This window comes from Melanerpes formicivorus, unplaced genomic scaffold (genome assembly GCF_026170545.1).
Source record: "Melanerpes formicivorus ecotype bairdi unplaced genomic scaffold, bMelFor1.0.p_v2 SCAF_33, whole genome shotgun sequence".
Lineage (NCBI taxonomy): Eukaryota > Metazoa > Chordata > Aves > Piciformes > Picidae > Melanerpes > Melanerpes formicivorus.
The window spans coordinates 5,800,683-5,813,281 of NW_027142385.1; the positions used below are offsets into that span (position 1 = coordinate 5,800,683).

General features: G+C 42.9%; 1 protein-coding gene across 1 annotated transcript in view; it reads right to left on the reverse strand.

Moving 5' to 3' along the window:
• The window catches only part of DAB2IP (DAB2 interacting protein), a 162,231-nt gene that overhangs the window by 131,943 nt on the left and 17,689 nt on the right, over positions 1-12,599 (reverse strand). Inside the window, 1 exon segment of the mRNA XM_068155821.1 lies at positions 10,471-10,574. Within this exon segment, the coding sequence (XP_068011922.1) occupies positions 10,471-10,574 (104 nt within the window).

Genomic DNA, 12,599 nt, shown 5'->3' on the forward strand with positions numbered 1-12,599 from the left:
TCATGAGACCATGTAATCATCATGAGACCATCCGAAGCAGCTCTGTTTCCAGGAGCTGTGCTTGGTTTGGAACAACAGTGTCACCACCTGGAGAAACATTCTCACATGAGGCAGCACCACTTTGGCATTTGGGTGGGAAGAAGAAACCTCCAAAATAACTTTCAGCTGATCTAACTTAGCAGCCCTACTCAACAGAAAGTGACATAAGCTCTTCCAGGCCTGTTAAAGGTCAAAGCCAGACACTTCTAAAGAGGTGAACAACGCAGACAAGATCACTTCCAAATGGGATGGAGAATCTCTTACAGGATTTCCTGTCACAGCACCCTAAATTCTTACCAAAGTCTGCAGATGACACGTGAACCATCCATCATAATGAAAGTCCAAGAAATCATGGCTCAAAAAAATTATGTCTCAAAATATGACATAGCCATGGGTATTAAAGAGAAGTGTCTAGTCTAAGTGAGAAATAAATCTGCCTCAGAAATTAAGTTAAAAATTAGAACAAATCTATTGATAACCACTCAGTGTTAACTGTGGCAATGAAAACACATTTCTATTAATTCCCCTGCAATCAATTTAACCTCTAAGTTAATACCCAGCATCCGTGAGCTAAAGCGCTCCAAACTCCCAAATGGAAAAAGTTCAGAGATGAAGGTCCTGATTAAATGGACACTCATCTTCTACTGGAGCTCTTGAAGAGATTCAAATAATACCTTCCACTCTTTGACTTGTTTTCTGAAAGCACAATATCACTGCTATTGAACATGGGAGAACAGAATGTGCTTATTATCCTACCTTTTATATCTGCAGTACAATTCTTTATCTGTGACCCAGAAACAAATTAAAGGGACGCTGTCAAGTTGTATATTTTAATGGCCATCTTTTCTCTGTGCTACCAGCAATCTGAGACTTTTTTTTTTTCCAGTGGCTAGAGGTTTAAACAAATTAAAGCTTTTGTTTTGTTTATTGTTTTTTCCCTCCCTTTCAGTCATTTCGCAGGACTGAAACTGGGCAGATTTCATCTGTCTCCCTACAGCTTACTAATTAGCACAGGTTGTTTGCATCTGGACTGCCAGGGAAGAGTCTGAAGTGCTACCAATTGTTTTCTTTTCTTGTGGTTGTGTTGAAATGAGCAAGAAGTGGCCTCTTTTGTTCCAATCATCCTTTGGAAATGGAAGACTCTAAAGAACTGATATGAATCCATGCTGCTGAAAACTCCAGTGAGACTTGAGATTGTTTGTCTGCCTTTGCGGAGGGAATTCGAGTTGTAACAGATGAAAAACACAACAGAGCATCTGAGCATATATTAAATTGTGAAGCTGCCACGAAAATTGCGAAGCAAACAAGTTTTAGAGAGTAAAGGCCACTCATCTAGACAGGTTTAATAATTTTCATCATTTGTAATAGTGGCTTGAGCTGGTTTTGTTCCTCATAAGATGAGCAGCAGCACTACCTTGCAGTCCCAGCTCTTCACTAAGATTTATAGAAGATGGAGGATGTTGTATCATCTTCCCATGCCTTACTTTCCCCATTTATTTTAGGGCATTGTGATAAATTGCAACCCCACACTTACTGCAAGCTTGAATTCCTGCAGATGGGCAGAACACTTTAACAGCCTCAGATCAAAGGTGCCACAGAAGTGCCAAGTACTATCACTGTAATTATCATTCAATACACACTGATCAAAAGAATGAAATGGGAATTAGCATTTCCTATTAGCCCTACTTACAGCCTAAAGTTTAAATATTCCTCCCATGAGCACTCTCCATGAAAACATACAGGAACTGTTGGTATTTCTCCTATGCCTACAACACTGCTTCTACAGGAGTGGAGGAATGGAAGGATCTAAAGAGAAAAGTCAAAAAATCCTGAGAACATCACTGGTTTCTCCCACAACAGCTTGCTCAGGCTCCCTGGGAAGAGCTTGGAGATGGTTCCTCATTCTCACCCCAGTCTCCCTCCTGGCAGAAGGATGTGATCTTCTCTCACAGCCTCAAGGATTTTCTGTTGTTGGCCTCCTTTGGCTCCTGAATGACAGTTCTCTGAAAACCATACCCCCGAGTCTTGCTGTCCTTGGAGGGTGAGCAAGTGCTGCAAACCTTTGGAATAGCTAAATGAAATCAATGGAATTGTGCTAATTTACACCCACTGCAGAGCCAGACAAGGTGCTGAAATGTTTGTTTTCCCCTTTCTCACCTGGGAACTACACAGTGCTTGACTTCATTTTCCCTAGCTCCCCTCTTAATCCGCTGTCCAGGCCTAACATAGGAAACAAAAATGTGAGTTTCTCCCCTCGTCCTGAATGTGTTTCGGTGGTGGCTGAGGACAGCAATTTAGTCACTCACAGCTGTTTCCCTCTTGGTGGAAGCTGCCATCACTGCAGATTAAATAAGGGTCTGACTGCACTGTGTGGATCCTTACCCTTTAGGAGCTCTATTAATCCTTCTCACACAAAGCATCTAACAGATGCTAACAGTACCAGGTCATCTTCCATTCTCTCCTTACTGCCACGTACCAGAGCCAGCCTTGCTGCTGACCTACGGAACAGAGGCTTTGCTGTCTGACCATGTCAGTTTGATAGCAATCAAAAGCAGTCCAAAACCACGCTCCACCCCACAAAGACTAAACAGGATTACTAATACTTTAAAGAAAAGTAGCCTTGGTGTGTGAATTAAGCTGCTGATGAGACCTTGTGCCTCTTCCTTTCTGTAAAATTGTCCTTTAGACAGCTGCAGGCTCTGCAAAAGAGACCTCCCTGGAACATACTTAGTTCAAAAAGGAAAAAAAATCCATACTCTGCCTTGCTGAGTCCTTTTCAGTGAAGCAGGTCGTAGCACCATGTCTTTTACCCTGTCATTCCTGTCTCCTGGTTGATGCATATAATAAATCCACAGTGGTTTGAACTGCAGCTCTGTGCAGAAATCTGACAGTCCCACGTAGCTGTAACTGTGCTGCCTCCCAGTAGTTCCCCAGCTGAAAATTCCAAACTTACTTAGCAACTGTTTGAGATACAAGGTCAAACACAAATCATAGAATACTTCAGGTTGGAAGGGACTTTTAAAGGTCATCTAGTCCAACCCCCTGAAGATGAGCAGGACCATCTTCAACTAGATCAGGTTGGTCAGAGCCCCCAAAAATCTGACCACAAATATTTTCTGGGATGCAGCATCTGCCACCTCTCTGGGCAACCTGAACCATGGTGCCACCACCCTCAGTGTCAAAAAAATAAGAATCTTCCTTGCTTCTAGTAGAAATCTCCCTCTTTTAGCTTCAAAACATCACTCCTGTCACAACAGGCTCTACTAAAAAGATTGTCCCCATCTTTCTTCTAAGCCTCCTTAAGTACTGAAAGGCTGAAATAAGGTCTCCCTGGAGCCTTCTCTTCTCCAGGCTGAACAACCCCAACTCTTTTAGTCTATTAAAAGGGAATATTAAACATCTTATATTTGCAATCAGCCTAGTTTTCCAGTTCCTGTGCTAGGTAGCACTGAGCATAGGGGGGGAAAAAAACTAGTAAACCAAAAATCTTTCATGCCTTAACTAGAATTTATCCCATGTCTCATAAAGTACACCCAGAAACTGAAGAGCAAAAGTATCTGGAGATTTATGTGACCAGCTGACTTAGAAAAATATGACAGAGGGCTCTCATTTTAATCACAAGCAATTGGCAATCTGCCAGCCTGGGGTGCTGGCAGGGAAGGTAAGAAAGGCAGAGATGTCTGACCTGGGAGCACAGAAAAAGGCCTTCTCATTTTCACGTGACAGCATTAAGTTTGGGAAGAGTATTTCATTCTCTTGAAACTAAAGGAGGATTTTAGAGTAGTAATTAAGAGTATCTTAGCTAGTGGTTAACACCAGGAATGGGAATTAGAAGGGAAGAAACTCACCTCAGGACATATGTCCTGGCTTTGCTGCATTATCACATTTAAGTCAGCTAAACTTTTTCCCACCTCAGTTTCCCCTGCTGTAAAATGAGGGTGCTAGGAGAACCTGGATATCCAGCAACAAAAGGTCTTTTAAGAGTGCAAAGTCTGCATGCTCTTGTACCTGACAAAACATAACCTGGCAGCCAGGTTAACACCTCAGATTTTTGCAAAACAGTACCAGTGAGACTGGAAATGCTGCAAATGCTTCAGAACAACCTCGTTTTCCTTCCAATCCTACAATCCTTCCTACAGGAAGGCTGGGGAAGGACTTCTCAGGATCTCAGGCAGTGATAGGACTAGGGGGAATGGAATGAAGCTGGAGGTGGGGAGATTCAGGCTGGATGTGAGGAGAAGATTCTTCACCATGAGAGTGGTGAAACCCTGGAATGTGTTGTCCAGGGAGGTGGTCGAGGCCCCGTCCCTGGGGGTGTTTAAGAGCAGGCTGGATGAGGCTCTGGGCAGCCTGATCTAGTGTAGGGTGTCCGTGCCCATGGCAGGGGGGTTGGAACTAGATGATCCTTGTGGTCCCTTCCAACCCTGAATGAAACTATGAAACTATGAAATGCTCAGAAACCCAAAGCCTCCAAGCATGTCCTGTTCCAGAAACAGCAACTGAATTGACAGATACATTCTCAAAGTAATTTGACTATTTCTTGCTGCCACTAACCCTGGTTATCCAAATTCAATTGCAGTTGACAGTTTAATGATAATAGCTTTCTGTTTATGTATCATCTGTGCTAATGTTCCTATTCTCCTTAAATTCAGTCCCTGTAAAAGGGGTACTATAATGTATGCAGCCACAGACCAAAATGACAGTAATTTTCCCTTTTAGATGGAATGCTTTAGTAAACAATTACATTTCAATTAAAGACAGGGTGATCATGTCAAGGGAAGCACCACTCAGCTCTTTTCATAATACAGGAAGATAAATTCTCCAAAGTCAAACCATTATAATATAATTTACATGACTGCTTTTGGGAGGGAAAGAAATAATTAAAACAGAATGGGAAGTGGTGTTATGCTGTGAACAGGCAAAAACTTGGGGAGAGTCCTTCAATATCTCATCCACAGCAGCTTGAACCTGGATCCCATTACTAAGGATTATGTTCAGTGAAGAGGAATGGTAGGAGGGTTGCTCACTTTCATCTCTCCAGGACTTTCCATTTACTGGGATGCCATTAGTATTTAATACTTCATTTATCAAGGATTAAAACCAGGATAGATGGAGGAATGCCACAAGAGCAGCTTTTAATCTATCACTGTACATTCAGCTGTGTATCCAGCCCCAACAGGCAGAAAAACTGCTGGAAAACAAGTTAACATTACAGCAGAAGAGGATCCAAAATCTAAAAAAGGCTTTATAGTTCTTTGGAATTGTAAATGTTTCATTACTAAAGAGTCTAAAGGGCAGAACAGTGACAAATGAAGCAGAAGGGAAGGCTCCTGCTCCAAGACCTCACACTTGAAGTGCAGAAAAACAGGCAACAAGCAGAGGATAAAGGGACTTGAGAAAATGAGATGATAGCCATCCTCATGCCTGACAATGAGCTGCTGTGGAGTGTGTTCATAGCACTGGGCTTGGTCTTTAAAGCTTCTCTGAGGATTGTTTCCCTTCTAATTGACACAACTGTATGGATGGACAGCCTGGATCATGTAGCTTACAGCTGCAGTGTGCTTTAGTTTAGGGATTTTTGGTTTGGTTTGGTTTTGTAGCCATTGTGGCTTCAACGAGAAGGAAAGAAGTGTTTTCTGAGATCCTGGGAAGCAAATGATTGATACTAGGGCTGAGGATTAATGGTCTGAAAAAAGTCCTGAACTCTATCTAGCATTTTGGAGTAAGAGAGGGCATACAGATACTTGCTCAGACACAGCTCTGCAAGAAAGGCAAAGCCTTTTTCAGACCATTTAAAAATATTGAGGCTACACGTTAAATTAATTCACTCAGTTTGGAAGAAGCCCCTGGCACTGGGCAGACTAAGAGGAAGAGTCTGTCCAACTCTTTAGCTCAAGTTCTTTGGCAGTTTGGACTTCAGCGAACTGAACCAGGCTCTACCCAAAGCAGTCAATAGATGGCAGCACCCTAATGAGCTGGGAGAGAAGGCATCACACAGCCTGTTCCTGCGGTCCCACCCTGGCTCATGAGTTCCCTGCGAGGTGGGCAAAGCAAGAGGATTCCATTAGTATCCAGAGAGTTTCTCATCATCTAGTCCCCGTGTTTAATAAAATACAACACAAACTTCATGTTTAACTCATCTCACACCTTAAGCTACTTGGATTCAATGAAGAGAGGCTGAATGCTTCTCTACATTCTCCTAAAAGGGGTATGTCAGGCAACAGCAAGGCTTTGCTCATCACCCCTTGAGCATGGAGTCCAGCATTTGCCCTTGGTTACACTGGTGTCTACAGCTCTTGAGCTGCCTCCAGCTACTCATGTTCAGCAGAGATAACTCAAGGTCACTACCTAAGCAGGCAACATTTTAACTTATATCTCATGCTAAGTTTTCTGTCCTTTTTCTCTCCTTAGCTACTGACTTTTCTTGAAGCACTTTTAAATGGTCCCTTTATTCAAGAGGCAGAATTATGACAAACAGGAAAGGTTCCAACAAGACCATTTAACTATAAAGATGTCTCCTGCAAACGTGTGATGACAGTCAGTCTCCTCCATCAGTTTATCAGATACAATAAATTCAATAGGACCACAACTGTCTTGCTTAAGTTCTGTACTGACATGCACCAAATCTAGTTTCTAAGAACTGATGCAGCAGTCAGCAAGGTTTGTTCTTGTCCAGACCAAGCACTGTATAGCTGGTGATGTGAAATACATCCCTGCTTTTCTAATCAGGCAGTGATCAAAACTGAATATGGAACTTGGTGCTTAGAGCAGGGACCTCAGATGACTGATCAGTTGGATTAGAGACTTGAATTCATTAGACTGCATCAGATCATACAAATCTCTGACAGCACAGAGTGAAGTGAGCTGAGTTTACATGGAAAAAAGTAATTTTACATCATGACATATCTGGTACCAAGCATGATATTTTCATGTTTAAGAAGCTCTATTAAACCTTCTTTTGGTTGGGCTACTACTTTGTGTTCTAAGATAGAGAAAGAAATCTTACAGCTTGCTTTTCAAGGCTATAGTCTATCATTCAAAACAAAGCATGAGCTATTGTTTTCCAAAGCTCTTTCAAAACCCATAACACTCAATGAACTGTAACTTGCCTGGCAAACTTCTGTATGGGAAGGCAGCCATTCCACTCCAGTTTGCTTTATTTTTCAAATGAAAGAAGGCAACTGGGAGCACAACACTGTCAAAATAGCTGATCCCAATGGCTCCTGAGCTTACTACTCCCTTAGAGACTTAGCAGCAAAAGGATGGAGATGTCAGGGAAGAACAATCAGCTATAAAATATGAAAAGCTTACAACATCAAAACCTACAGCAGCAGGCTCAAAAGTAATAATCCCATTACCACTAAACTAAAGCACTAATTACTATTCCCAGTGGCTGGAGTGGACTGACTGCTAATGTTCCTCTGGTTAATGAAGGAAGGTGAGGAAGAATATATTTCTTAAGTCAGACATCTGCTGAAATCTGGGCAGCCATAAAAACTGTATGTAATGAAGCCATTCATATTAATGGCAATAACATTCAGAGGGCTGAGCAGGAGCAGAAGTGAGATGATAGTGGATTTTAACTCCGAGAAGACAAATGCTATGTATTATCCATGTGATGACTGCCCTTATTTAATCCACACTGAGGAACAGAGACAGTCAAAGCAAGCAACCACATCCCATATAGGCTGCTCCACTAACAAGAACCGACCTGCTTAAAGGCAGGAATAACTTCTCTAAAAACATAAAGCAGGATATATGTTGTGGAAAAAGCAGAAGTAAGCAGCCTTTTATTTTCACTGACTAAGAAATATACTCCCAAACCCTCTGTCTTGTGAAGAATCCAGATTTCCCCATCATTCTTTGCCTTTTTTTACACCAACAAGTAGTCCCTTGTTTAAGGTTCAAAGCTATTCATGTACCGAGGTAGCTAGATTCTGATAAATGAAAGGCACAAAGCAAAAGCATGCCTGTTCAGTTAGCTTCACTGTGTGTGTTTGCTGTGCTTAGGGTTTTAGAGCACTTGTAACTGATAATCAATTCAGATGGAGGGTGTGTGGCTTGTGGGACAAGGGGTTAGGGAAAAAAAACACGTTTCCCTCTTGGCATCAAAATATTCACCTTGTTTAGCAAAAAGGTGATACCACAAGGAGAATTTGACCAAAAGATCATCCCATTGTGTTTTGAGCTGTTAGAAAAGGGAGCTCTGAGGAGAATAACTTCCATCATCTCCAGAAAAAGAAAACCAGACATGCCCTACAGCAAATGCTTAAAGACTTCTCATACTCCATTGTTATCCTGTTTCATTGTCTTTGGTATTTACCATGTACTGTACACACTCCTTCAAAACAGAACTCATCTGCTGCCATCCACTCGCTGTTTCCATCACTTCTTCACATTTCATTTAGCAAAAAAGACAGCACAAAACCCCACGCTCATATGTGCTTGCATATGATGGCTACAGAATATAGCTCCACAGAGCATGTTTTGCATTCACAAACTGAGAATTTATAGAACTCAAATAAACTACTTGGAGAAACTGCTATTAATGATTCATTCATCAGCCCAAATGTTCTCAGGTGAACTGGGTGTGCTCAGATCTTTTTTTCAGATTGCACCATTGTCTTTCCTTTGAAATTCTGGTTCCACCTTGGTTTGCTGTGAAGTAGCTGAGCCTGTAAAAGAGGTGTGGCTTGCAGAGAAAAGCTGTAAATATATGTAGAGCAAACCTGCTCCAGGACCATTGGCCTCTTCGCTGAATAAAAATCCTTGTGTATTATCCACCCACAGCAGACATTTTCCTCTTGGACAGATAACTTCTGATTGCCTTGGTAGCATCAGCTGATTACAGAGCCCACACCTCCCAAGACTCTGTTGCATTAACTACAGACAGAACCACAGAATCCTTTTGGTTGGTAACAACCTTTAAAATTAAGTTCAACTGTTACCTGATTCTAACAAGTGTGGGGCTAAACCGTGTCCCCTAGCACCACATCTCTGCACTTCCAGGAATGGGGATTCAATCACTTCCCTGGGGAGCCTGTTTCAGACTTTGGGAACCCTTCCGGTGAAGAAGTTTCTTCTAATGTCCAACCTAAACCTCCACTGGTACAACTTGAGAGTACTTCCTCTTGTCCTATTACCACTTACATATCCAGGATGATCATACATTAAAAATCCCCAAACACCTAGCTACTCTCAGCTGCATGTTTGTTGTCCACCTTCAAACAAATGTTTATTTTGATCTCACCATTGTGCTTCTATTTGTCAGCTGAGTGTACTCTTAAATTAAATAATTGCTTGGATTTGATATTATTTGTTAGATAACAGAAGCCTTGTAGTCTATCCAGTATCTGCAGGATGTTAGAGATGACTTCTGTCAGGGAGGGGGTGTGGGGGAGGCAGTGATGAATACCACCGTGCACATTCTAACCAAAGAAGAACCAAAGGCTTTTAACTCTTCCCAGAACTACCGCCAAGGCGCGACAGGGCCTATCTCCTAAAGCCTGTTGTAGGAGTGCAGAGAGGGTAGGGAGTGGGGAGTCCTGGGGTTAGACTCATTACACTTCATACTGCAGTGAAACTTGGCAACTGCTCTGTTGTCTGCAGCAACACAGAGCCAGGGCCAAGCACCAACGGACCCCTTGGTCAGTTGCCAGCTCTGATTTCTTTGGGTCTGTAAAATGGACACAGCAGTGCCCTGCCCCATAGAGCAACAAGACCTGTTGTGTGCTGTTTGATTTTGGTATCACTGTTTCTTGTGTTAGTGGTGCTGCTCTGCTCCACTCCCAAAGGACTTCCCATTCTTTACACACTGCTATCTCAACAAAACAGTGATATTAGCAGAGCATCTCACAGCAAAAAGATTGAAGAAACGGAAAACAGTGACTAGCTCCTCTAGGCTCATGCTGAGAGAGGATACCAGGCTCTGGGGAATCACCAGCTTGGCATGTTTCCTGTTAGTTAATAACAGGTTCTTCTACAGGAAGTTTTCTCTCTGTAGGACTATGGGAATGTACTGTACAGTTGCAGACCAGTAAATACATGCATGAATATACTGCACAGCCTGAGGATTCGCAAAGGAAACCTCACCAGGAAGGTCTCCCAAGTGAATCACAAAGAAAACCTCACCAGGAAAGTCTCCCAAGTAAATCACAAAGGAAACTTCACCAGGAAAATCTCTCAAGTGAAACAACTTACCCAAACCTGCTTCAGATTCATATTCAAACCTTGTTGCTTTACCAAGCTATATTTCAGTTGCTCGTTACTAACTGTGTCTAACAACATCACATTCACCTAAAAACAAGTCATCAATTAGTTCCACACACACCACCTCTTCTCTCAGGATGAGGAAGTTCCTCTCCCTTCCCAAAACCCCATAATCATCATTAAGATGCCACAACAGTCATTAAGATGGGCAGAGAGACTCACCGTGACCCGGAAGGGCGTTGTGGCAGCAGGCTCCATGGTGGGGTTCTTCTCAGTGCCCCCGCTGGGCATGCTGCGCCTCTGCCCACACCGCTCCGGGGGGGACTCTGTGCAGGGGACAGAAAACAAAGGACAATTACAAACACAGCAGCACAGGACAGACCAGGACTGTCAGCAGGCCATGCAGAACATGCCTTCCTTTTTGAGATGGCCTTGCCAATAAGCCAACACAACCACCCCATCACAGCTGCTCCTATTTCCCACAGCCGCCTAGAACGAGGTTCAATCAGTAAGACTTTCACCTTCAACAATTAGCATTTTTTTATACCACTGTAAGCTCCAGATAATGCCTGACAGGTTGGAATTATCATTATTTCCAGTCTGCTGATGGGTAAACAGAAAAATGTATTGAGCTGAGTGTGAATTATATGCAAAGTACAGATCTGTGCACTTGTGGACTTGATTCTCCTAAGGGAAACTGCTAATGGGGTTAGAGGCACAGGATACTTAAGTTCCCTCTCTAATTCCTCTAGCAATTTGCTTTGTAACTAGGAAAATATTATTAAATCCTGCATTTGCTAAAGTATAAACTGTGGACAGGAATGAGCATAAAAATAAAGTTCAAAATGGAGCTGAAATAACACTGGGGGAACTCCTTCTAATGCACAATCTCACAGGCAACAGCATGCCAGTGAGGATTACATCAGTGCCAGGATTTCTTACCTGGGCATGACAGGTAGCCTGAAGAAGTATACCTGCTGCCCAAGGAAATGAGATGGTAGACTCTGCTAGAGGGAGACTTCTACACAGTACTATGAAAAGAAATGTAAAGATGGAACTATGCTTCAGAATGTCTCAGACAATGATGCTCTCTTAGCCAGTGCTACTTAGAGGTGGTTTCTTTGCCAATTCTCAGCCTCTGCAGTCTGCAATTTGCTGCCATCATGCCTTGGCAAAGAGGGTGTCCCCTTAGCAAGGCTTTCCCCTTGCCAAAGGCTGTCATCACCCAGGGTATCTAAGAGACAACTAATACCTGCAATTCCACTCAACAGTTCCTGAGATGGATCTTAAACTATTCCAAAAGGACAGACTGTAAGATCTGACCCTCAGACTGGGTGAAGTCTCCGTTTAGCGACATCATCCTTGGTTGCAAATCCTGCCCATAATTTCCTCACCAGGAGCCCTGTAACCTGTATGAGAGCCAGACAGCCAAAATCACAGAATCACAGAATGTTAGGGGCTGGAAGGGACCTCGACAGATCATCCAGTCCAACTCCTCTGCTAGAGCAGGATCACCTATACCAAATCACTCAGGAATGCATCCAGGTGGGTTTTGAGTATCTCCAGAGAGGGAGACCAGTCTGTTGCTTTTACAACTTCCAGCCAAGCCTTCTAATGTCTTGGCCACTTTCTTTGCAGAATACTGCACTTTGAATCTCAAGGAGGCAATCAAGTCCTTTGGTGTCACCTCCTTTCACACCAAGGCTCCCACCCCATTCCTTTGAACAGTGCCTTTCTTTTTTTCTCGGGTTGTCATAAAGAAACTACTTGATCACAGCATGTTGAAAGCGAGTTCAAGACGACAAGACAATTGAAGAAGCTGCTTTGCATTTTCTTCATAAGCAGAAAAATAAAGGTTGTTTAAAGCATTTCTCATACACAGTGCTGGGAAACAGGAATTATGGGATGGGATTATGTGAAAAGCAGCTGCCAGAAATGCCTTTCCCAGAGCCTGCAGCACAGGCACAGACCTGAGCTCCCCAGCCCAACACACCTTCAGCACAGAGGCACAGGACTTGCTGTTCCATAGTGGTGTTCCAGCACTGTTAACTTGCACCGCAGTGCTCTGTCAGACCAAAGTGCACAATTGTCTCACATGCTGTAATCTGTCAATCTGCTTCCTCCTCCAACCACACAGGTCAGCCCTCTTCAGAGAAAAGGGAGAGTGTGTTATGACCCAGGGCTGATTAATATCTGGCTCTGATTGCACTGAAGTTACAAACTGTACTCTTAAATTCTTACTTTGTGATTAAAATATACCCAGAGCAGAGCCAGCAAACACATCAGTTTGACCCAGGCCAAAATACAGAGATGAGTTAGGACCTAATTATCCTTAAGCTTATGTTTTATAA